This window comes from Neolamprologus multifasciatus, chromosome 20, assembly GCF_963576455.1.
Source record: "Neolamprologus multifasciatus chromosome 20, fNeoMul1.2, whole genome shotgun sequence".
In the NCBI taxonomy this organism is placed as follows: Eukaryota; Metazoa; Chordata; class Actinopteri; order Cichliformes; family Cichlidae; genus Neolamprologus; species Neolamprologus multifasciatus.
Genome location: NC_140458.1, coordinates 13,587,600 through 13,612,798, shown reverse-complemented (window position 1 = coordinate 13,612,798; position 25,199 = coordinate 13,587,600). Strand labels below are relative to the sequence as shown.

General features: G+C 40.2%; 3 protein-coding genes across 5 annotated transcripts; 1 reads left to right on the top strand and 2 right to left on the bottom strand.

The window, feature by feature from the left end:
• Positions 1 to 299: 299 nt before the first annotated feature.
• Positions 300 to 7,477, bottom strand: LOC146494601 (uncharacterized). 2 transcript variants are annotated; one of them, XM_085145504.1, is made up of 7 exons: positions 7,089 to 7,477; positions 6,242 to 6,325; positions 6,043 to 6,146; positions 5,727 to 5,944; positions 3,590 to 3,660; positions 1,803 to 1,946; positions 300 to 1,037 (listed from the first exon to the last, which is right to left on the bottom strand). In XM_085145504.1, exons 1-7 carry the CDS (start codon positions 7,125 to 7,127, stop codon positions 855 to 857), a joined length of 843 nt encoding a protein of 280 aa, XP_085001630.1. In that variant the 5' UTR covers positions 7,128 to 7,477; the 3' UTR covers positions 300 to 854. The 2 variants fall into 2 exon arrangements, with proteins under 2 accessions (XP_085001630.1, XP_085001631.1); XM_085145505.1 differs by having other exon boundaries at positions 3,602 to 3,660; positions 7,089 to 7,474.
• A 1,135-nt stretch (positions 7,478 to 8,612) lies between these two features.
• On the top strand, positions 8,613 to 12,817 carry LOC146494600 (receptor-type tyrosine-protein phosphatase V-like). Of its 2 annotated transcripts, none has more exons than XM_085145502.1 (11): positions 8,613 to 8,905; positions 9,313 to 9,391; positions 9,728 to 9,827; positions 9,912 to 10,002; positions 10,093 to 10,169; positions 10,258 to 10,392; positions 10,981 to 11,103; positions 11,228 to 11,388; positions 11,507 to 11,642; positions 12,065 to 12,126; positions 12,201 to 12,817. In XM_085145502.1, exons 2-11 carry the CDS (start codon positions 9,387 to 9,389, stop codon positions 12,433 to 12,435), a joined length of 1,125 nt encoding a protein of 374 aa, XP_085001628.1. In that variant the 5' UTR covers positions 8,613 to 8,905; positions 9,313 to 9,386; the 3' UTR covers positions 12,436 to 12,817. The 2 variants fall into 2 exon arrangements, with proteins under 2 accessions (XP_085001628.1, XP_085001629.1); XM_085145503.1 differs by having other exon boundaries at positions 8,613 to 9,227.
• Positions 12,818 to 13,407: 590 nt separating this feature from the next.
• Positions 13,408 to 22,072, bottom strand: LOC146494599 (transcriptional regulator QRICH1-like). Its single transcript, XM_085145501.1, is given in 13 exon segments — positions 13,408 to 14,148; positions 15,373 to 15,463; positions 15,560 to 15,708; positions 15,938 to 16,046; positions 17,942 to 18,056; positions 18,173 to 18,327; positions 18,448 to 18,625; positions 18,730 to 18,862; positions 18,864 to 19,495; positions 19,581 to 19,721; positions 19,809 to 19,904; positions 19,981 to 20,256; positions 21,821 to 22,072. Coding segments are annotated over 12 exon segments (2,241 nt in total). The 5' UTR covers positions 20,236 to 20,256; positions 21,821 to 22,072; the 3' UTR covers positions 13,408 to 13,961.
• Positions 22,073 to 25,199: the final 3,127 nt, after the last annotated feature.

Here is a 25,199-nt window from a genome sequence, read left to right as displayed (position 1 = left end):
ATAAGAGACTGAATAAACTCACAGAGAAAAGGATTCAGATTATTGTTAATAAAGTTGGTTGTACACAATACTGAATTACATGGTACACACAGGTTTTCACTCACCGCTTCTGGATTCTGGGTTAATTTTTGTTAAATAAATAATAACATGGTTTATTATGTCATGTGTTATTTTTCTGAGGTTAAATTTAAATAATTTTAGAAACTGGTAAAAACTAGGTGGTGCTTTTTTTTTTATTATGTCCTGATATGTAAAACCTTAGTGAATGAGGGTCTATTTTCTTTTTCACACATCCATAGCTCGAACCTCTTCACACAATTTAGTACACTAAACAATGATCGGCAGAGGGGGCGTGATTCAGGCTGTAAGACGAGCAACACTGGTCTATATCAAATATCACAGAATCTACAGGTGTTGAAACCATAAACAATAGTGTGTGTCCAAGTCACCTACTGACCTATTAATGTATTTCCTGCTGTGACCTGAATTGATCTATATAGCCATGAACACATCACTGAGCATATTTTTGGACCACATAATGTTTAAAACGCTGTAAACAAAGTTTATTGCAAGCAAAAATAAATTATGCCAAAATATATTTCAGTCTATATGAGACCTTTTAAAGCAATACAACCAGTGCATCGTCATCATCACCAGCACATTTTCAAAATAACAAGCATAATCAAAACGTTTTTACCAGTGTTCAGAATTACACTGTAGACAGAGGGGATTATCCAAGAAGCAGACAGCAATGCACAAGATTATTACAAATAAGAAAACAAAAGCAGCAATAAATCAAATCAAGTTCTCAGCACTTTAAAAGACTAAGAACACAGGCAGCATGGCATGTCTGATCAGTGTGACGGCTCCCTGGAGTCGTAGTCCTCGATAAATTTCTCCATTGCTTCTACGCAGCGTTTGCCGATGTCCCGGAGGTTCTGCTGTAAAGAGGACTGGATGGGACGCTCCAGAGATGGATCCTTTTTAATCAGCATCTTTACTACAAAGCCAAACATTTCACACTCCTGATAGTACACCTGAAAGACAAATGCAATCATGGTTTTAGGACAAAGAGGGGGACAAAGTGGGATTGTTGGAGGAAAGGAAGAGTGCATTTTCAATTACACTGAATGGATTATTCCACCAAAATGCTCGCACGCTGACTGCTCACAATTTATATGTGCGCACACGTGTGCGTACGGAGTTCTGTAGACATTTTTGCATCAGCTACCTGTTGCCAGACTGTTTTTTTTCTTGCAGTGCATCTATAATCCTGCAACCATGGAGATATGAAAAGCAAGAGGCCATCTTTTCCGTCAAGTGGGTGGAAGCACACGTACACTCTCTCACACAAACACAGATAAGCAGAACCTCAAGTGACGTCTGTCACATTGAAGGCGGCATTAAAGCACGTTGCCTGTGATACAGGTGAGCCGGCCTCACTTTACATTGAGGATCAATTAGAGAAATAAAAATAAGAATAACAAGAAAGAATAACACCATCTATCATGTAAAATAGTGAATAAAACCTTCTTTGTCAGGCCTGGCAAAGAGAAGCCAGTAATGAGACTTGTGTTGCCTCTGGCTCTGCATTTCAAATCTAATGTTTATACTACAACAAACAAATCTTTTTTCTTGTCTCACGTCTCCTGGCGCTTTCCTCAGATCTTCCCTCCGTCACTCTCGCTCTAATCCCGGCTTTTCTTATCTTTACTTTTCTGTTTATAGCTACCCCTTCTCCCAACACGTGTATGTGCGTGTGAATGTGCATGTGTGTGTGAGTGTAATGACACCCCATCCACCTCATCTATCTCTTTCCTCTTCTGTTGGATGGCTCTGTCTCGTGCCGCCGTCTGGCTCACAGTTGAAGGGAGTTCCCTCTCTCCGCTTCGTTCTTTGCTTTTTGTCCCCTTGTGATCTCTCTCCCTGCTTTGATTTCTGTCGCTCTGGCGAATCAGAAATTTAAAAAAAAAAAAAAAGGGAGAAAGAAAGAAAGCAAAGGGAAGAAAAACAAGAAAATTAGAGGCAGCAGTTGGGCTGTAGTATTCAGATAGTTAGCCAATGACATGGAAGCAAACACTGATGATGAATGAGCTGCTTATGACCGGCAGACAACTAAAGAGTAGCGCCACATGTTAACTTTTAACACAGAGGCAAGCAAATTCTTCATTTGTCAACTCTTCTGACTAAGTTCAGGGGCAGAAATACACAACAAAGAAGTGCAGTTCAGTAATGGCCACACTTGTACTCACAATTAAACAACCCGCAGAAAAAGACGCAGTGAAGAGCAAAACTTCAAGTGACTGTTGAGTAACTTTTTAAATGTCGCTTTCAAAGGTCTCTCCGGTGATGCCCAGCTCTTCTTCCCCACCCAACCCAAAAAAATAAATAAAAGACAATATAATGATAGAAACTCAATCATAACAAGTGTATATGGCTTTTCACTTAATTAGCTGTTAACATGAATTTAAAAAAGAATCTACAAAGAAACTTGCACTAGAGAGAGAACAGCAGTCTCTAACCGGAAGTCTTACAAAGTGGTGACCCCAAACTACAGGTCTATAAACACCACCTCTTCCCTTTTCACTTCAACTTCACTGCAGCAGCAACCAGCTGTGATTCATCATGTGCTGCTCTGCTCCATGCTGTGCTTAGGTCAGCCAAGAGATTTATGCGACTATTTGATTTCAGGCCTTTCTGCAGCACCTGGGCTTTCTGCATTTGAGTCTACGCCCTGAGCTCACGTTGGATGAGCAAACAAACACACCATCTACCTGGACAGCCACATGTTACTACTTTAACTGATCGATAAACAGGGGCAGGGGGGAATCTTGCTCTTTACTTCGAAAATGTGCATTTTTCAGCTCTTTCTGGCATTGTAGAGCGGAGATTAATGAGGAAAATGGTGTGCAGATGATATGACGATGAAAAGAGCTGCAAGTGGAAGCCCTTATTTACAACAAACACATGACAGAAAACCAAAGATTCACACTATGGCTTAATCTATTGATTCTTTTTTTAGATCATTATTATCAACTAAGCTGCCAGTTTTGACTGTAATAACTCAATCGACATACAAAACTTTAAAAAACTGAATAGCAAGCTCTTCACAATGTAAAACAACACAAGTAAACGCTTTTAAATACTAATTTTTGTCTCAAAAAAATACTCCCAAACTTATAACAAAGTTAAATGTATAAGTAATATTCTCACATTTGAGACCGTGGTAGCAACAGTTATTTCACATTATTGGTCCAGTTGCTAATTAATTGTCTTTAAAAAGACAAATTAAGTAAGTGCGGCAATATTTATTAATAAAACATTCATTTTCATGCCAGTCTCTGTGGTCATATATATATATATATATATATATATATATATATATATATATATATATATATGAATAAAAGAATAAAAGAAAAGCCCTCATAAACCACATTTCAATAACTCTGACTGTGCCACCCAACACTGCACTTTTTGCCAGTTATAATAGAAGAAAATTATGTGATTTTCAAGGAATGGATGAAACGATATTAGCGTATTTTTTGACACTTCATAATAAAATTGGGAAGCAGAGCACCATTCTTACAGGTGAACTTACGGTGAACTGCATGTCCTTGTCTCTGCTGGAGGAGGACCTTGAAGAGAAAGGTCTAGTAGCTGGAAAAACAGAGAAAACACGAGGTCAACACAGAACAGAAGGGGGAAAAAATGTTATGTCCACTATCTTATACCAAATCGGGCCCCCTTTTTTTCCTATTCCCAGAGTACCCTATCTTTTAGTCGTCATTTACGCTATTCTTATGCCTCCTTCTGCTTTGTTTTGGGTTTTTTGTTCTAAGTATCAGGATCTGGAATCAGAGAAAGTTTTGGCAGAATCTGCTGTCATTTATGTGATTTTGGACTGCATTGTTTGGCTGCAGCGTCCCTATGTGAGGCAATAGCTTTGTCATGGCTCATTATATACCGCTGGCTAGTTGCTCCCTCTCTTTTTCCTCTCTCTCGCACTCATATATACACACAAATCAACGATGAGTCACCATCATCGCACCATCACTCAGGCGCGCACACACACTAACAAAACAAAAAAAAAACCTGTTCAGCACTCACACATACACAAACACACACCTCCACAGTGCTGCAGTGTGCGCGCAGATACAGTGCCTGCGTGCAAAATAAAAACATACAGTAGCTCACCCGTTAAACAGAAACAAAGCATACCGCTTTATACTAACAACAAAACAGGAAACGTGGACTTCACAGTTAGTGTTAAAACTGAGCGGAACATGACCACAAGATATTTTAAACCTCTGCCATTTACTTCCTATGTTACAAAACGATGAAGTAAGTAATTAATCTGTTCTATCTGACTAACTAAATCACACAGTTACACTGTCAGCAGGCCATATGACATAATCCATCTATTGAGTCCAATAAAAGTTCCTTAGTTATCAGCATTATGTAACGTTGGTTTGTTGCTACCAGAGTGTGACTACCTACCAACCAGCAGATACACAATGAGCAAATGCCCTCCAAATATTTGTAATGCAAAGTGCTTCTGAATATGTGCGTCTGCCTCTGCTTGCCTATACTGCCACCCAGTGGTTATTTTATAGTGCAAAGAGGGACGTGTACAGCTTGTGCAGTACACTGTGGATTATGTGTGAACATGATAAGAAATCCAGGAGGTGAAGGCAATGACAGTGACATCTTTTTCATGTTTACAGCGCTTGATTTTTCGTTGTGTCAGAGGGTTATTTGTTTCATCGAGTGGTTTGTGGTGTTTTTCTAGCTCTGCCACGTGCCTGACCACTATTTACAAGTACAAATGAGCCTGTTCTCCCACCGACGGTGCTGAAAATAAATGGCGTGGCCATAAAGAATGCTGACATCTAAAGATATCTGATTGCTGAACGTCATATTCCTCGACTGCGATTTTCCACTTGACTACAAGAATTTTGTCCCAAATAGCCACAGTATCTCCAAATAAATCCATACAGCTTAACACCATGTGGTTTACAATTTGGGTGGCTGTAGCTCAGGTGGTAGAGCAGGTCATCTACTGATCGGAAGGTTGGTGGTTCGATTCCTGGCTTCCCCAGTCTGCATGCCAAATATCCTTGGGCAAGATACTAACCCCAAATTGCTCTCCGATGCATCCATCGGAGTATGAATGTGTGTGTGAATGTTACTTAGAAAGCACTTAGAAAAATGTGCTTGTGTGAATGGGTGAATGTACAAGTTGTGTACAGCGCTTTGAGTGCTCAGAAAGAGTAGAAAAGCGCTATATAAGAACCAGTCCATTTACCAATATTTCAAACATGACTGTTTGGACATTAAATAGTAATGACTTCAGACTTTCATAGCTTGCACTGTATTTTAACATCAGTGTTATTTAATGCGCACCTTCTGATAGTCACAAACTAAAGTTTAAAGTTTAAAGATGTAAAAAAAAATGCTTTTGTTTAAGATTTCCATCATATGGAAATCAAGCAAGAAGAATATTGGAAGCTGAATTATTAATAACAGTCGAATTTGTTCCACACCAAAGTCTTTAAGATATGTCTTTATGGGCCTCACGTATATTTTTTATGAACTTCACATGTAATAAACACCTTGCACAAGTCCTGACTTTATGTCTGTGTAAATGTTTAAATAAAGCAAAGGGAGTGTGTTTGTGTGCTATAACCGTCTGTATTATCGCAGACCTCTTCTGTAGAACTTACTGTTGTCTTGCTTTGGAGAGGAGCCTTCTTCAGTGCTCTCTCTCTGCTTGTACTTCTCCTTCTCCCACTCCTTCAGCCTGACCCTTTCCTTCAGTGGAATGTGGTGAAGTTTAGAATGGAAGTGATCTCTCCGGTGGACGTAAGCCCAGTGGCTCATGTGGTGGTGCCGCTGGGTGCCAAAGCCGGCTTTGTGGAATGCATGGTCATCCCTTGTAAAACTGCATCATTTAGGGAGTTAAAAAAAAGATGTCAGAGCAGACAAAATGATTCTCAGGCTAGGTATCAGTACTCCCAGTTCCCACCTAGGCATTCTTACCGAGGCTTGTGGAACCGTCCTGCAAACTTTGGTTTGTAAGAAGCGGACAACCATGCCCTCGGTCTGGATGGACTTCGCACTCTTCTGATCGCCCTCTTCTCATCCTGAATTGACAGGGGTTACCCAAGTCATCACAATCTGGTGTTTTACAAGAATAATCTATAAAGCTTTTTGGTTTTTGTTATTAAACACGATGTACCTTAGCCGGAGACACAGTGTTGTCGGTAGCCCTCTTGTCAGTGGAGTCATCACTGTGTTCCTTGTACCGCTGTGACACTGACCCCTGAAGACAGCATCACAGTTAATCACAGTTATAAGGGTGTTACATAAAAGTAGGACATGATTTTATAAGAGATGAATCAGTCTGGGAAATAATAAATTCCTAAATATTTGACATTTAAGCTTCTTATATTTGCAGCATTTTAACTAAAATTAAATCTATATACTAAAATGAGATTGACGTGACTAAATTTTCTAAGTGGACAAACAAGTTGATTATAATAATGATAATTATTATTATTAGTAACAAACTTACTTACGCCAAGCCCTAAGAAGAAGTAATAGTAATGGATTAAGTATCTCTACGCGGAGCTTTAAACACAGTGTCATCTATCCGGAACACTTTCGATTTCGTTTTTGGAGTTCTGGGATCAGGACATACCATATTCAATCAAAAGCATAACATTTCACACATTTAAGTTGGGAAAAGACTCCTGTAGGTGAAATAAAATATTGACGCTTATTTGTATCACTGACTTTCCGGAAAATAAACAAGATTTTAAATAGATAAAGCATTCTGCCCAGTAGTGCTCCCTGTGCTTACAAACGAGTCTTCCTTCCTGTTATATTTGGAGTTTTTCAGATATCGCAGCAACTGCTTGTGTCATTTCCTGACATTTTGATTCCTTTATTCTTATTGTAAATGATTGGAAATTTAAAAAAAAAAGGAAAGGTCAGTCGAAGCATGCGCACAAGAAGTGCATTTTGACAGCTTACAGTTTGTAACTCATAATTCCGAGGGGATTTTGCACGTTTGTTTCTTTTACCTTGCTTTCCTGTGTGGTTTGGGGTCGTGCTTGATCCATTTCTGCCCCTCTGCAGAGTCTGGCTTATCTTTATGAATGACACGCGGACTTTTATTTCTCTTTGCGTCCAACAAACCAGGAAGCGGCGTCTGAGCTCTCAAATGAATCTCGAGTGTCCATCTGTAAAGTCAACCTTTTGCATTTCCAGCTCTCGCACGCTGTAAGAGCTGCCTGCAGCTGGTAAAAAGGGTTTAGCGTGCAGTTACTTATTTCATATTGTCCACAAATATCCTGCGTGCCTATAGTTCATCGTGCTCGAAAAAGCGCAACATGTTTTCACTTCCTTTTTGTAAAATGACCCAATCAGGTTGAGCCTACGGTCGCACAGGCTTATCAAAAAAAGAAGAAAAAAAGAGAAAGAAAATCGGGCGTTTCTCTTGAAACCACGCAGGCGCAGTCCATGTATTATCTGCATGTGAACGACTCTGAACCCTTTAGATTATCCGGATTTACAAACTGATAAATGATAAGGTGTGGTGTGACACACACACAAATAGTTGTAATGGAAAAAAAAGTCAGTAACAGTAACCATTTCCTGCCTCACTGTTTTTAGGGGCTGTTAACATCTGTACTGACAACTTTTTCAAAGTAATGAAAATTACATTTGATGTGTGGAATGAAGAAGTATAAGTAAAAGCTGCAGCTTTTTTCCAACTTTGTGCAGTTCTACATGCACAAAGCTAAAAAAAAAAAAAAAAAAGGCTGCAAAAGATAAACTGGCTACAAATGAAGGAACTTCGGGAATGTTGCTGCTCTACCTTTGTGTGGATATTCTGCAAAGATCACACTAAGAAAAAAATAATCCTTGCAGTGCAGGTAGAGCCTATGCTGGAGGCAGTATACACCCTCAACAAGTCACGAGCCCATCTGAGCAAACTGCTGAACTCTTTGTTTAGTGGTCACCATAAAAAACACAAATAAAGGAACGCACCCAATTTAGCAAAAGACCATCTGGATGATCTGCAACCCTTCTGGGAAAGTGTGGACAGAACGATGAGACAAAAGTTTTTGGGTATATGCACAGCACTGTGTTTGGAGTAAAACAGAGACATGTTCACAGATCAGCACCTAACCCTTCTCCCAGCAGTGAAGCATGACTGAGTGAATATCATAGTTTGAGGCTGTTTTGCTACCTCAGAGCCCTTTGCATTCAGAGAGTGAACAAAGTACTCAAAATCAGCATAGCAGTTCATGACCTTAAGCTTAGCACAGACTGGGTAATGGGACAAGCATTTGAACTACCAAACACAAGTAGAATGTTTGAAATAAGCCACCCAAGATATCCCAGAAATAGTGATAAACTGAAATGTTCGTGTCAGGTAAAATCTGATTGAGATTATTGCTGACATTCTAAAAGTTAGCCAACTAAATTTTACACGTCATATGTCAAGATTGCACTGGAAACTCCCTATCTACCTACCTACCTCACTACCTACCTATCTATCTGCCTGTAGATTTGTACTAAGAAGATTACATTTAGAGGTTTACTAGAAGTGAGAACATTTTGTCTCTCAGGTACAAGGAATTTTATGATGTATTCAAAGAATCGCTGTGGTACTGACATCCTTCCTCCGAAATTTAGTGTTCCTCTCTCCACCCACTGTCCCCACCCATCCCACTTCTTCCTGTCTGAAGAGAAAGAGGGACAGAGACGGACAGAGGGAACATAATTAAAAGCAGACACCTTTAAGATGCCTTGGAGAATTGTAGTATTTTACTCTTTTTCTTCAGCGGACCGTGGCAGACTTAAAATATTTATCTGAGGCCCATTTACAAAGGTAAGCCTGAAAAAAAAAGCAAGACACTAAAGCTTCTGGGACTGTGTTTTGTGCTTCTGCTGTTGGGCGTTTGGGCTTGACAACTTGTTGGAGCAGGTTTTTCTTCTTGTCAGGTGAGTAATACTAATTGTTCAGGGAGAATGCTGGGCTGTGCTCGACACGCCAGCACGGCCTTTTGTCTTGTGGCAATAGGAAGAGAGGCTTTTTGTACAAAATTAATCATTTCTGAAAAACCAGAACTGTTTCCTGGTGTCAGCTGTCTATCTTGCAAAGGTACAATTAGTTTTAGTGGATGAGGTGGGAGGAGAGGGGAAAACAAAAGGTAAACACAGTGTTGACCGCTTTCAGTTTTTAGTTTTTAACATTCTGTTCTTAATTTATCTTGTTTGTTTTTCTTTCTTTTACAGGATCAAAACTAGAGTCGTCTTAGTGATATTGACGCTCAACTTTTTTTTAAAAGTGCGGGATTTCCTGAAAAGACATGAGGTAAGGATATAAAGAGTGCTTATAGGATCTTAGTAGTGCTTGACTATACTTGATGATGTTGTACATTTTTCTAATCCAATACAAGACAAAAAAGAAAAACACTACATTCCACTCCTGTCTGTGACATTTTAAAGAATGTGTAAGTTGTGAATTTAAGTAAAGTAAAGTATGTTTACTGGGAGCATTTTCCTCACATGTTAATATTTACAACAGCTGGCCAGCTGTTCTATCGTGAATACAGGGCAATGACAAAAAAAAGAAAGGTTAACTGTTAGTTACACAGTGATAACTTATTTTTAGTTTTTCCTTTTTTAAAAATTCTGTTGTTTTTTACAGGGTGCAAACTTTCCCAAGAGCGCAAATTTTGCAGGAGTTTAATTTGCAGTGCCAGGCATTGGCTGCTAATAGCTACAGAGGCTTTAAACAGGAGTTTGAGGTAACTCTTAAGTCTAAAGCTTGAAATGCAAACAGATTTATGATTGTGCTTTCATGCAATGTTAATGTCTGTGGGTCCATGCAGGAGCTCAATGAAGTTGGAAAAGATCTCCCCACCAGGGCTGGGGACTCTGAGGCCAACAGGGAAAAGAACAGATACCCATTCATTTTACCATGTAAGTGCAATGACTCTTATAATACAAAGAATAACAAGTATGCGTAGCAACATTTCAAACTTTTGTCTGTTTTTCCACATCTGGTTGTAGATGATCACTGTCGGGTCAGGCTCTCTGTTCAAAACTCCTATCCACACACTGACTACATCAATGCAAACTTTGTGCCTGTAAGATCTCATTTACTCCCTCAACTTCAATCACTTCTTCCTACCTACATCTGTCTGCACCTGTTGTTAAATGTGTGCCTGCATTCAGGGTGGAGGATCAGAAAGAGACTTCATTTGCACCCAGGGTCCTTTGCCCAACACCATAGCTGACTTCTGGAGGATGGTGTGGGAGCAAAACGTCAGGATTGTTGTCATGGTGACAGCTCTGAAACACAAGGACATAGTGAGAGATGCTTACTCATTTTGTGTGTTTGTGTGTGTGTGTGTGAAGCTTCTTTTATTGTTACATTAGAACTTCAAAAACAAAAACAAACAAACAAACCATTTATTTATTTATTTCTTGAATAAATAAATAAATGGTATATAAAGACTAAAAAGATAAATTAATATGTAGGCAATTTATTTATTTATGACATTCAGTGTTGTATGCAAAATTATTTAATTAAAACAAAGTGAAAATAAACCATGTATAACTTAAAAATTAAATCGATTGTTTATCTATATAATTTTTTAAATGTGCTCAGACTTTTACCCATGTTGCAAAGAAGAATGATCCAAACTTACATATAAATCTGTGCACAGTTTTAGCTAAAAGTACATTAAATATTCAGTAAATGGAAAAGTATGTGGACCACAGGATTAATGGCATTAGTGGCAGATAATATGACGTCTAGTCTATAATATAATTAGACTGATGGTTGGAGTTGATCAATTAATGCAGGTAACCTGGTTATTCTAGAGGATTCACATTCACTTACATAGATAAAGAGGACATTTGCTCTAAACTTATCAATTCATTCTTTGTGTGCAGGTTTTCTGTGACAAGTACTGGCCACTGGACCCAGGGACAGTTTACCATGGACTCATCCAAGTCACAACAGTGACTCGCAAACAAGGGCCAGATTATTTTATCACCACCATTAACCTCCGGCATGTAAGTGAAAGACGCATGCATTATGCTCTGTGCCCTCTTTAACCTGCTGCAGCGTACTCCTGTGTGCATTGACCATACCTGTAATCCATCAAAGAGATAAATGCTTATGGTGTTTGTGTTTCAGAGAGACTGTCCAACAGACAGGATAATCACACACTATTACTACCCCTCCTGGCCTGACAGGGGAGTCCCTAAGAGCCCATCCACTCTCTGCGTCTTCACTGAGCATGTGCGGCAGCATTTGGAAACCATTCCTCGTCTGGGACCGGCTGTGGTGCACTGCAGGTGTGACCTCTAACTTTAATCCCATCGCCTTGTCAGAAAAACAATGTCTTTGTCAGTATTGTTCCTGTCGTTTATAATGAATTATCAGTCGAATGGTGAATTGTTTTTGTGGTTTCAGTGCAGGTATTGGCCGGACAGGAACATTTGTAACACTGCTCTGGCTGCAACAACTGTGTGCAAGGGGTATCCGGCCTGATATCAAGGCTGCTGTGCAGGACCTTCGTCTGCATCGAATGGGGATGGTCCAGACTCTGGTCAGTCCTTCTTTTCATATTTTATAAACTGATCAGATATTCTGTCTTTTAGATCTTGATCTGAAAATGAAAGCTACGCCAGATTAAATTGATTAATGTCTGGCTTTGTATTACAATGTGGTTAAAATATAAAGTACAAGTAAAATGGAAATACCTAAGTACAAGTACAGCCAAACTGCAGCTAAACGAAGTACTTTCTGTATGCCCCACGTCTGCTCACCCGTACAAGGTCATCAAACGTAAGAAATCTAATGTCATAGATTATTAATATTAAATTAATCTTGATATGTAATGAGGCTTTGCAAGTATTAAAATACATACTTGTATTTATTACTAATCTGCACATTTTGCACACTTTTGAGTCATACCAAACATAAGGATGAGCATCCACATCATTTTCCCATTGTCCTGTGTCTATTCAGGAGCAGTACGTGTTTGTTCATCAGTGTCTGTTACACTGGCTCAGTGGAGGAACCTCAGCATGGTGAGCATGGTGGAAGCGTATCATTTGTCTCTGTATTATATTGCGACTTCTAACTGGGAACTTGCTGTTTATAGGAGCTCACAGATCCAGACAACCAGTTTAAATGCCAACAACGGCATCCCTGATCGGCCTAAGAGCTCATCAGCACGGAGAGCGCGATCGGGGAGGAGCCACCGTCACCAACCCCGACAGAAACCTGCAGCTGACCCACCACAGAACACAATGCAGCAGATTTTAAACCCGGGCAACCTACTGAGGCGATTACTTCCTTCCTCTTCACTGCTGAATCCAGCCACACACTTCAACTGAACAGACATGCTGGAAGATGTATATATGTAAAGAAAGACTACATAAAATTTTTTGCCATCATACATTAGCTCAGACAGAAGGACCTGTATACTGCTTGCGGTCGGGCCCTGCAGGCAGAAAACTGGCCTGACAACATGCAGATAAAAGAAAGAGCAGCTTGTATCGTCATTAGAAGAGAATGAATTCAAGGAAGAAGAAATCAGGTCAAACCTGTTACCCTACCTATCCTGGCAAAAAAATATTGAGGCTGGTACCTGTATATACTGGCACATACTTCATGTTACTGACAAAATATTTAATGTTAGCACAGCATGTCTTTCTATCTCATTTTTAAAGTTTTTATTTTTATTGTGACTACTGATAAAGTGCCACTGTAAGATGACTTTTATTCAGATCTTTGTTTTTCCTGAAAAATCATTGTGCATCATCTTATAATCACACAATGCCGGCTATCGGTACTTAAAGACGCATGTGCAGACTTCATACTGGACTGGCTAGAAAGGCAGACACATGGTATAGTGGCTGTACAAAAAAGGTCATGTTTCAAAAAACACACAGGCACTGCCATTCTCCTTAGATGAACCTATTACAGTACATGAAGGAGGCATGAGTTTTGTACATTATAGAACATTAAGGGCTAACCCACTTTTTTAGAGTCTTTCACCTCTCCTGTAATAGACATGTATAATACACCTGATGCCTCATCAGGTGAATTTTGGGGAGAAAAGAAGGTCCAGCAGCAGTCAGCATCCAAAGCCGCACCTCCAACGTGTAGCAAATGCGAGCCGAGCAGTGACGCATTGTTGCAATCAAAACCGGAGCAGATTAAAGTCCTCCTATTTGATGCTGCTGAGCGAGTCCGACAGGTGGTGCGGTTTAAGCAAACAATGTAAGTCACCTCCCAATTCAGAGTGTGTGCATTAAAACTCAGTTCCAGACAGGCAAGAGTAAAACACAAAGAACTCCCACAGCTTGAAAATGAGCTCTTAGCCTACATTTGGCTACTTAATGCAGTTTTAATACCACTGAGGTATTCACTGTGACACTTAACAGTGACCAAGGCAAAAGAGGAAAACTAAAGCAACAAAAAAGAGATGTCTAAGAAAAGCAGCATAGCGCAGGCCAACCCCAGTGAAAATATATATGAAATATATTACAGGTTAAAACAAAACAGGAAAGAAAATTATTATTAAGCTGTTCCAGACTGTTGGTAAAGAGAACCAACAGTTAAAAATAACACTTAAATTAGAGTTCAGGTCCAATAAAAAGATTAGATACTAAATCCTTTGGCCAAAACAAAAAAAGTGATTGCCTCAGTAAGACAAACAATCTATTGGTTGTACGTGTATTTACAGTCCGTATGTGTGAGATATGCTGACACATAATGAAAATAAACATATACAATACATGCCACCCTTAAAGACCACAGGAGGGTGTGAGAGTATAGAAAACTACTCATAATGAGCAATCAAAGGCTTGGTGAAGAAAGAAGAGCTGAGTTCGTTTTTCATTCTCCTTCCGTCCAACTAGTGCACGTTCTCGGACATGTTAATGGCTTCCTGGATTTCACGAACAACAAGGATGCGGGCGAGCATCTGCTCCAGCTGTTCTTTTGGGATTGGCTGAGTTGAGTACCAGATGGGGCTATTTGGAGCCACCACGGGCTCAGGTGTCAGGTAGAAGGTGTCATTGCGACCTTTAGCACTCTGTGGACTGAAAGAGATAAAGAGGACATTTTCAGGAAACGCTTCATATAACAAATCAAAGTTTAGTTTTATTCCCCCCATTACAAAAAAAACTGCATACGATTCTTTTCTGTGTGGGAACAGAGGCAAAAGGATTTTTACCTTTTAAAAGGACAGCAGGTAAGATTCGACTTGTCCAAAGTACCTTATATGCTCAAAACAGTACACAACAATGTCCACAATCTTAAATTTAGTAATATGTCAAATACTTCTTGGTCAAAAGATCTAAATTAACCAAGTGTAACACACTGTGTCACAATCAGATCAGTGGAGACTCTCGCTTCTCTGGTAAACCTTAAGAGGAACCAGAACGTCAGTAGCTCATCTGGCTCATGATCTGATCACAAATCTCATGAATATGTGAAGTACAGAAAGAAAAATGAGTTTTGTTGTCATTAGTCGGCTGTACTGCATAGACTAATAACGATTAAAAGCCCACAGTAGTTAAGGAGTCTAGCACAACAGTCATACCCAGTCACCTCTGGCAAATGTACATTAAAGACAAAAAAAATCCCTGGCGTTTATGCTCGGTGTGGGGTCAGTTTGAAATCCAGGCATTAATCTTGTGAATTACGGTACACATACTGATTACAGAGCACAGTCTGGGATCACACAACTGCAAATTTTGAAAGTCCATAAATACAAAAAAGACAATATCAATACAGCCCCTTGAATCCAAGGATTTTCACAATTTTCTCAAAGAAAAAGGCACCAAAGTCACATATTAATGTGATATTAATAACATAACATTTGTTAACAATGTAGTGCCACTACAATGTAATGCCAACGAAAGCCAAACATTTGTAGCTTTTATCACTGGTAATGCTCAAAAGTAGGAAACAAAAAATTGGTCACCTTTTGGAGAGAAGAGCAAGGGAAAAGTTATATATATATATATATATATATATATATATATATTTGTCAGTTGCCTAGCAACAGTGTTCTCACACCTTTAAGCACCTCAGCAGAAACTGCTCTATATACTCCGCTTCCCATATGATTAACAGAAATGCAGTTTTATTAAAGGAGCCAATCACGGCCAGAGTGAAAAAGCATGAAAAGCACCACATTGTTTAAAATGTATTTACTTTTTACTGGTTGCATAGATTATCTCTTTGAGATAACATTTTACACTTCTTAATATCTCATTCACCGATTCCCCTTAGTGTCCTTCATAGTGTTTTGTATTTACCATTTGAAGAGGTAGAAATCATAGAGTTTGATGGGGCACCGCAGTGGGTTCTCAGGGTCCTCAAGCTGCTCTGAGTACATATCATCTGTCACTGAAAAGAAAAAAAGTGTTCATACAGTCTCCATTAGTTTGTCCTTAGAATGAGAATGTGAAATGCAGCACAAATGCAATCCCAGCATGCTCTTACCTTTCTGCCCTATGAACCTTTCTGTCGACTTTAGGTATCTAATGCTGGTGCTCTTATCTTTAGGATTGTTGGGACTCTTCCGGGTGTGCCTGAGCACCTTTGAAAAGGCGACTTTTAGATGCTGATCCACTGTTTTCAGGTGGAAATACCTGTAGAAACAGGAAAAAAAGAAAGAATTGCAAGCAACCATGAAGCCAGTACAGGGGGTGCAGAATCTCGTTTAGTATTTTGTAGCTCTGTAGGTTAAGAGTTATTTGTGCTGTAGATGAAGAGTATCTCTTATTTAGAGGGGTTTATCATGCCCACTTAAGCATGAGACAACCACATAAAGTTACTCCAGTAAACATTACACTTGAGAGCACCTAACTTGGTACTCACTTGGTATTGAAGAACATTAAAGTTGTTAGCAGTGTCGAGGGAGAATGAGCTCCTAGTTGTTTACATTCCCACAACATCTCCTCTGTCACATGACTGGGAATAACATAACCTGTCAGGAGAGGGCAAAGAACACATTAGAGGACCTGTGTGGTCTCTTTACAAGAAAAAAAAAAGCTTAGAGTTAGAAAGGTTAGAAAGAAACCTAAACGTAGTATTTATTAACGCTAACCGCTCCAAAGTTGGAGGTCTGGAACTTAAAAAATAAACTGAATTGCCACCTTGCATTTACATGCTTTGCCAATCAGTGAAGTTACAAATTACACTGACATCTGATCAGAATTTAAATCTACCTTCAATTAAAAGTTCAAAAGGAACTGAATCGAGATCTTTCAGCAGACAAACATTTGATCAATAAAACTGATTCTGACAAAACACGAAGTTGAAGCCATGACACACGACAAAGCTTCAAATATGAATTTTCCAGAAAAGAAGTTATAAATACTTGAAATTGATGTAGCAAAAAAATCCACATACCTATCATCTTACTATGTGACCTAAGGTCACCATGTCACCTTTCTCTTATACATTTAAAAATTGTAATGTATAACATCATAATGGTTAACAATATGATGTTCCAGTGAAGCTGACTTGGATTTAAAATAGCATCACTTCATTTTATTCTATAAATAGTTTTCAATTGAATGACCAATTCACTACTCTGGTGGGCAAGCATGACTCCATTGTAACGGCCAATAGTGAACAGTTAGCAGTACTGCGGGGCAAAAGGTTTATTGGCTCTCTTGAATCTCAAGCCAAGACTACTTATGTAAATTTTATGGAATAAATATTCTGTTCTGGCAGCTTTATTCAAGTCCATAAAAGTGGCGACATCTCTCACACAGATCCAGTTTGTTGACATCTACGTTTAAGAATCTATCACCGGGATAAAAGCTTTCAAAGTGTGTACATCTACATGTATTTTCAATCTGGATGGGTAAATAATTCTGTCATGTGAGAGGTGAAGAACAAGAAATTTTTCAGAATTAACACAAAGGTAAGCGCTACATAGCTAGCTTCAGGTCAGAGCCTGTATGATATATCTGTTGATTTTTGCTAGGTTTTAATATATCACTATCAGCATTTATAACAACCAATAAATAAAAATGAAAAATGTAAAGAAGAGATATGAAGAAAATGCTGTGTTTATGTTGCATAGTTTATCCACCAGAGGGCACTCTGCCATTTGCCCTGTTAGAAAAATAGACTTGGAACACTGCAAACAACCAGCTGATCTTAATGTATTGATCAGAGCCTAAACGACTAGTCCCGTGACGAAGTTAAGCAAGTTTATTTTTAAACTGCACTGTGATCTTATCTTAGTAAAGACTCATAAGTAACTGCACATAACAAATATTTCGGAAATATGTTTATGTTTTGTGTATCTTAATGAGAAAAAAAATTGGCTGATAGATTATTAAATCACAAAATAGGGGTATCGGTTTTAAAAGATCCTGTATTAGTCAAGCTCTAGTTCAGGGTTTCTGCCAGTGTGCTGCAAGCCTGGCAGGTCCCTGAGCCTAAGTAAATACAGACACACTAGAACCATTTGCACTACACCGAGCTTTTCTAGACATTACCAAACAGAAAAAATGCAAATGTCAGATGAGACATTAAGCTGTCTTTACACCACCACCTCATTAGTGCAAAGTCTGTGTAACGTCCAATTGCACCCATGTGAGAAAAGCACAAGTAATTGTCTGGAAAATTTACACCAAGCCAAGGAGGCACTGTGCACTGACTCATGCACGTTCTATCCAGAAGGCTCTTTCACCTAATCCAAACAAAGGATTCCAATAGTGAGAATGTATCTGAAGCAGATTATCTTCTGCTGTGCTACCCGTGAGATATAGCAACTTTGTATATTATCCCAGGCTGATTCTCTGACACCATCCTGAGTTCATGTGTGAAAACAGCTGAGCTTTGGTAAACACGTGCTGCTCTCACCTAGTGGATGAACAGATGGCCTCCAAGGCTCCAGGATCTGGTGTAGACTCTGAGCAAAGCGGGTGTAGTACTGATCTGAGAAAATGTCATCCACACGACCATTATCAAACATATACTGTAAGAAGAAAAAAGAAAAAAGAAGGAGTCAATTGTATTAACACACCAGAGATCAACAAATATTTAACGGGTGAAGATATGAAGATAAGGGGCAAGCCTGCACAGTGAACTTACTTTTTGTATGCACAGAAAAACATAGTAAAGAACATCAGCCTCATAAGTCTCCCCTTCCAGTCCCCGGGCCTCAGTTGTCATCAAAGAGAGACCCATACAGAGCTCAGCAACTGCACATGACACCAAATCCTCCTGAAAACGCAGGGCCTGCCGTCCTAAAATACACAAAACAAAAAAGTGACTGGGAATAAAAAAAAAAAGAAAGAAAAGGAAATGGCAACACGTCTTATCTAAACATTTTAACTCATGTATAATCATTGGGTATGCACACTTACTGCCAATTGGTGCAAGTTTATTTTTGTCTGATTTGTCCAATTCTGCATTTTTACGCTGAGCCCAAAGCCGCCACACCTCCAGCCCCTCCTCTGGCTTCAAAGTAGCAGGCAGCAGCAGTTCCTGCACCTGCACCTGCTGCTGGCCTTGACCATCTACCTCTGCTACGACTGTCTGACCCTGCATAGGCATAAGCACATAAACAATGTTATCTCAATCACTGAGGACTACCATATCTACATTTCAAAGTGAAAATAAACATAGCTGAATACCTGTGTTATTACCTGTAGCTGCTGTGCGTCCTGTCCTGTCAGCCCCTGTGTATGCAGCACCTGCTGCTGTGGGTCCCAAATAAGGGACTGTGTAGCATTTGAGTAGCCCTGTACTGCCACGGGGATGTGGATGTTTCATTCATCACTGAGCAGGGAACAGTGTGTTTGCGGCCAGCGTGTGCACCACTTCTTCCTGGCTTCCCATTGCTCCAGAGCTTGTTATGCTGGAAACAGCCTGTGCTGTCTGGCTTTGGCTGGCAGGGATTTTCAGCTTGTCATTTTCAATAGTAACTTGTGTTGGCATTGTTGTAGTGTTTGTTCCCGCAACTTGCACTGTTCCATAAGCCTCCTGGGGGATGGCAATATGCGTTACCTGCTCACGGCCTCCAGATGCAGTAGGTGCAGAATACACAGGGATGGTCCAGGTCTCCCCTGTGGGACTGGTAATAGTACCTGTGGCACTGTAAAGGTGGGAGCTGTCCACAGTTAGGAGGTCTGGCCGCAGAGATACATAACTTTGCTGCTGACCTTGTGCCTGAGGGATAGCCAGGACTGTGGCTACCTGCTGGGCAGGTAGGGCATAGGAAACAGTGATGGGCATGTCCACTTTACGCTTCTTAGCTGGCTGGAGGACACCTGCCCCCTGAGATGTGGCAACTGTAGTTCCCATTACTCTCCTCTCTGCACTGTCTTGATGCTGGGTGGGAGAGAGGGCCCCTACTGTCTGAATTTGGATCTGCTGTCCCCCTGCAACAGCTGCCACCAACTGCGCTTGCAGCTAATACCAGTGTAAAGATGAAAAATATTAAATTCAAAGTGACTGACTAAATATTTGCAATCCTGAGAATTCGTTTTGTACTTACTTGTTGGTGCTGCTCTTCTGTAAGCTCCCCAGACTGAATCAGCTGTGCAGTAGTCACACCTTGTAGCTGTTGATGGGAGCCAGAGGGCACTTGAAGAACCTGGCCCAGCATCTGACCTTGCTGCTGACCCTGGATCTGCACCTGAAAATAAAAGCCAGCAGTTCGGGAAATTAATTATTAACAAGTTTAATGATATACACAGCACAAAGACCTAATAGAAGTACAGACCTGTACTATCTGTTGCTCTGTATTCTGTTGCACAGGCTGCTGCTGAGACGTGTTCTCCTGTATCTGTTGCTGCTGTGGCTGGACCTGCACCTGCACCTGCAGAAAGCAGTCCAAGCTTCATTTTTTAATCTTTTTAAAGACTGGGTTTTAATCATTTAGAGTAGTTATTTACCGGACATGCCAGCTCAAGCAATGACCCTGCCACCTCTGTGCTGTCTGTGTAGATGCAGTTAGTCTCTTGCTGGTACACCATAGTAGTGGTAGTGGTTGTAGTGTCTCCGCTTTGTTGGCTGAACTCTTGCAGGGCGTCTGGACCTTTGCTGGCCAGGGACTCCAGGAACTCCTTCATGCGATGCTGAGGAATGCTACGAGCTTTCTGCCTAACTAGCTCCTCATAGGAGCCTGTACCGTCCAGTGAGTTATTCATCGCTGCTGACAGTTTTCTCTCCTGTGAAGGAAAGTTAATTTAATTTAGCACAGTTTTAAATCAAAGCCCATTAACAGTAACATGAACAGAAATTTCAGTAACGCTTGACAACACAGATGTACTAAAGATCATCCTTTTTTTCAGCTGCTCCCTCTTGGGGTTGCCAAAGCAGAGTATCTTCCTCCATCTAACCATAGTCCTTGCATCCCCCTCCACCACACCAATGCCCTGCATGTTCTCCCTCACTTTAGCCATGAATCTTGTCTATGGTCCTCCCCTTTTCCTCCCATCTGGCAGCTCCATACTGAATATCCTTTATCCTGTCTACCAACTATTCCTCTGCACATGTCCAAATCACCTCTCCAACTTTGCCTCTTGAATCACTCATTTCTGATCCCGCCCTTCAGTGCCAGTGTCTCCAAACCATCCATCATAGCAGATGTCACTGCCATCTTGTAATTCTTGTCTTTCACTCTTCCTTCTATCATAAATCCTGTGCTCTCTTCTTCATTTCTCTTGTGCATTGTCCCTTGCTTTGGATGGTACACCACAGGTATATAAACCTATCCACCTTTACTGCATCTCCTCCTTGCAGCTTCATCTTTTCATCTGTCTCCCTCTTATTCACACATATGTAGTCCTTCTTCCTTGAACTGCCTTTCATTCCTCTTCTCTCCAGATCATATCTCCACCTGTTTCCTGCTCTCACTACAGATCAAAATGTCGTCTGCCATCACAGTGCACGGAGACTCTTGCCTGACCTCATCTGTCAGCCTGTCCATCACCATCTCTATTACGTCGTCATCAACACCTTCAAGGTAAACACCCTATAGTGCTCTTTCGTGGGATGAAGTCATAGAGCTGCTCGCCGATGGTCCCTCTCTTTAACAGAGCTTCAACAACTCTTTCACGTATCTTCAAAGTACGGCCTATCATGTTTATCCCTTTTATATTTCTACAGCTTTGCACATCACCCTTATTCTTAAAATCGGTACAATACACTTCTCCATTCATTTCTCAAATGCATTAAATACAGAAGATAATAATCGCTGCGCTGGCATCGGTTTCACTAGTGTTTACAAATTGACCTACGGCTCACTGTCCAGCTGCAGCACACAACGATAGTAATAGGAAAGGGTTAATTCTGACTGAGTGAAAACGAGCTGGGACAAAAGCGCGCTCACTTTCCAAATGTGATGCAGTATTCAAGCCACCGATGGAAAGCGCTGCATAAGGAAAAGATGCAAGCTGTAAACAGTAACTGTGTTATTATTAAACGTATGGGTCGATATTTTGAAAGCAGCCAATCTAACAGCTGATTACACAAGGCGCTAGGTTAGCCAGGTGCATTGCTAACTAGCCGCGTGTTGTTTGCAAGTCAGATGCAGTCACAGCTGTGTTTGGAAACGCGCATAAACGCCACCGTGCACACAAACAGGCACACGTCGGCATCCACGCAGGCGACATCTAAACAGGAAACAGCGGCAGCTCGGCTAGCTCTCTTGTATCGGTAACGTTACACCGACTACATTTTTTCTGTTTTCTCTGAAGCTAGCAGGCTAACGTTAGCGGGCGCGTTAGCTACCTCTCTTCCTCAACCGGGCCGAGGTCTGAGCCGCTTCTCTGCCCTCGAAACGCCACTCCTCTTACAACAAGCAGGAAATCGAAGTGATTTCGGTGTTTTCTGTGGCTGGGTTATTCTTTATTTCCCCTCGATTTTCGTTAGATGGTTAGCTGCAGTTTTTCTTTCTGTAGACCACTCATATTTCGTTGGGCGCCATCTTACAACAGTACCCTCAGACCAATAAGCAAACGAGTTGCAACTCGGTCGTGCTATCGCGGTATCTCCTCTTCAAGATATCGCGGTAACTGACACTTTTGGGGTTGTCTGTTAAAGGCGACACACACAGTGGAGGTAGCTGGTAAGATAAAGTAGATGTCAGTCCACCTTAAAACACAGTTATACCAGACAGACGCTCCTAGTGGTTCACTGGCTTCTCAATCTTTTAAGGTGGTCCCACGGAGATGTGCTGAATACCTGGGTGGTGTTCAGAGGGCTCTGGGCAACGGAGGGTTAATTCCCACGCACTGCTCTTCAGCTCCCACACTGATATTTGTTATGGACCACATCTTATTAATTGTATGCTTCAGTTTTCTCTTACTAGAAAAGTGGAGGAGAATGAAGGTTTGAGTCTGTACCAATACATAACATCCTTTTACTTTTTATACTACTTTGCTTGGTTAGTGTGTCTTATAATGAGACAGTGGTCAAAGGCTAGATGGGTTCAAGGTGGTGATGGGATTACATCAGGAGTTGGCTCTCTTTATTTGCAGTGATGATGGACAAGTTGACAAATTAGGTCAGGAGTCTCCGTGGACTATGTTTTCAGATGGAAGAAGAATATCCAGGAAGGCGAGAGCTGCAGGTGGCAGGATTGAAGATGCTAAGATTGGGAGTGACCAGGATGGACAAGATTAGAAATGAGCACATAAGAGGGACAACTCGGGTTAAGCAGTTTGGTGATAAAGAGGCAAGGCTGAGATGGTTTGGACATGTGAAGAGGAAGGACAATGGCAATACTGGACAATGGATGCTGAATATGAAGCTGCCCAGCAAGAGGAAAACCTCAGAAGTGGTTCATGGATGTAGTTGTGGTGAACATGCAGAGGGCTGATGTGAAAAGGACAGCTTGGGATAGTGGGAAATGGAGGCTGATGATTTGTTGTGCTGACCCCTTAAGCCTTAAGGGGTGTCAAACTCAAATACACAGTGGGCCAAAATTCAAAACTGGAACAAAGTCGCGGGCTAACATTAATATTTATTGAAAAATAAATCTTCCTCCAGATATAAGAATGAATCTTTTCTTATGGACTCAAATAAGTTTTGCTGGAAAACTGAATATGGAACAAGCAAAGCTTAATACTAAACAATATATATATTAGCTGTATAATATCAGTAGGCCAGCTCTAATAGTAATTTGGTATGGCTTCGCGGGCCAAATGTAATTAGGCTGCGGGCCAAATTTGGCCCGCGGGCCAGAGTTTGACACCTATGACTTATGGCAAAGTTACAGTCTCAATGTTATTCTTTATTTTTTCTCAGTGTCTTCTTGAGGGACAGTATGTGTATATGTGTACGTGATATTAAATGAATGTTTAAGTGCAGGTTATTGTGCAGACTCAGCACAGAGCATCAAAGAGTTGATTTGTAGTGTGTCACATCAGTGTGGTGGCAGCTGTCCTGGCAGCCATTTTTGGAATTCCATAAGATACTATGATTCATATCAGTATGTCACACATATACACATTGTATTGAATGACACAAAAACATAATTCTATGAGAATTATAAGATTCTGCTAACATTCTGTCCACATTTGATAACCTGCTTAGTGATGTGAAATCATCATCAATGTGTGTGGGCAAAACAGAAGCAACTTTGGATTTCTAACTACAAATCCATTCTGTCTTGTTTCTTTTTGTCTTTATCCCATTCTAAAAGTTGGATGTAACAGTGAGACCAAATTCACAACCCAATAGAAACAGATCTAGGTACATTTACTGCAATATTCAAACTGAATACAGGCTGCTGGCCATTGACATGTAGTATCCTTTTGACTTGAAGTCACCTGGAACTGTAGCTGTGCTGTAAACAAATAATGAAGCACAGTTTGACCAGAATAAGAACTAGAATCTTTAACACACTAAGATAATAAAATACACAAGCTATTTGGCTGGTAACTGGCAATAAGCCAGAGGACTAATGGCCCAGAAGGCCCAAATGAAACTAGTAATGTCCAGACATCTAGCCTAATATTACTTAATACTTCATTACTTATTTAAAAAGCCACTTTTGCTCTGTTTCAGGTAAAGTGTAAATCTGCACCTCTGATTTGTGTGATTACATTTTCTCTTTGTCTTTTTCTGCTGCAGCAGCCAAGTCTGATTTATTAATGACAAACCAGTGGTAGAAGCATCATAACATCAAGAAACTGGACAGTTAAAGGATTTTTTTCTTTTTACATAAAAAGAAAAAAAATTGTTTGATGATCTGGAAATGTTTAAGTGTGACAAACATACAAATAAATAGGAAAACGCTTTTTTCACACCACTGTCATATAAAAGACTTACTTCCTTCATTCTGTTCATTGACCCCATTGTGGACCACTAAAATTTTGTATACTATGTAGTATATACCTTATTTACTTTATTTATTAAATTTTGGGTTTGTTTTGTTTTTTTTGCACTACATTAGACAACATCAAAATAACGTTGTCAAAAATGACAATAGCGTTGGCATTTTTGTTATTTGTGTTTTGTAATCTTTATAAAAACCTAGAAAAAAACACCTCTTAATCTTTGGTATATGGCGAGGCGCTGTGGACATCCAAGTTTGTGATTGTGTAGAGTTTTCAAATCAATACCATGGTTGCATCTACTGAAAATCTCTGTGAAGCTTAAATCTCAGTGACCTTGACTTCAAGGTCAGAGGTCAACTTTTCTGAAAATCAGAGGAGTTTCACATTTATAACACAGGTATGTCTACTAGGAGGCTGAAGGGTAGCACTATATATTTATAAACAATCAAAAACAACAATTTATTTCCAATTTGTATGGAATTTATTTCTGTAAACATGGTGTTTTAGGTCGGATTAAAGGACTGATGTGATGGTAAGGTGTCCGCTGCTCTGCTTTGAATATTGGTAGGCTTTTTTTTTTTTTTAATTTTCACAGAATTGCTAGTTCCCCTAGAGTTTTGGCCACCCCAGCAATCAGAAGATTCCCTATGAGTAAGCATTTAGCGACAGTGGGAAGGAAAAACTCCCTTTAAAAAGGAAGAAACCTTCGACAGAACCAGACTCAGGAAGGGACAGTCATCTGCCACGACTGGTTGGGGTGGGGGGAGTGAAAATTTAAAAAAAAAAAAAGCCAAAGTGATAATTATTGGAGCAGCTTAATTAATATT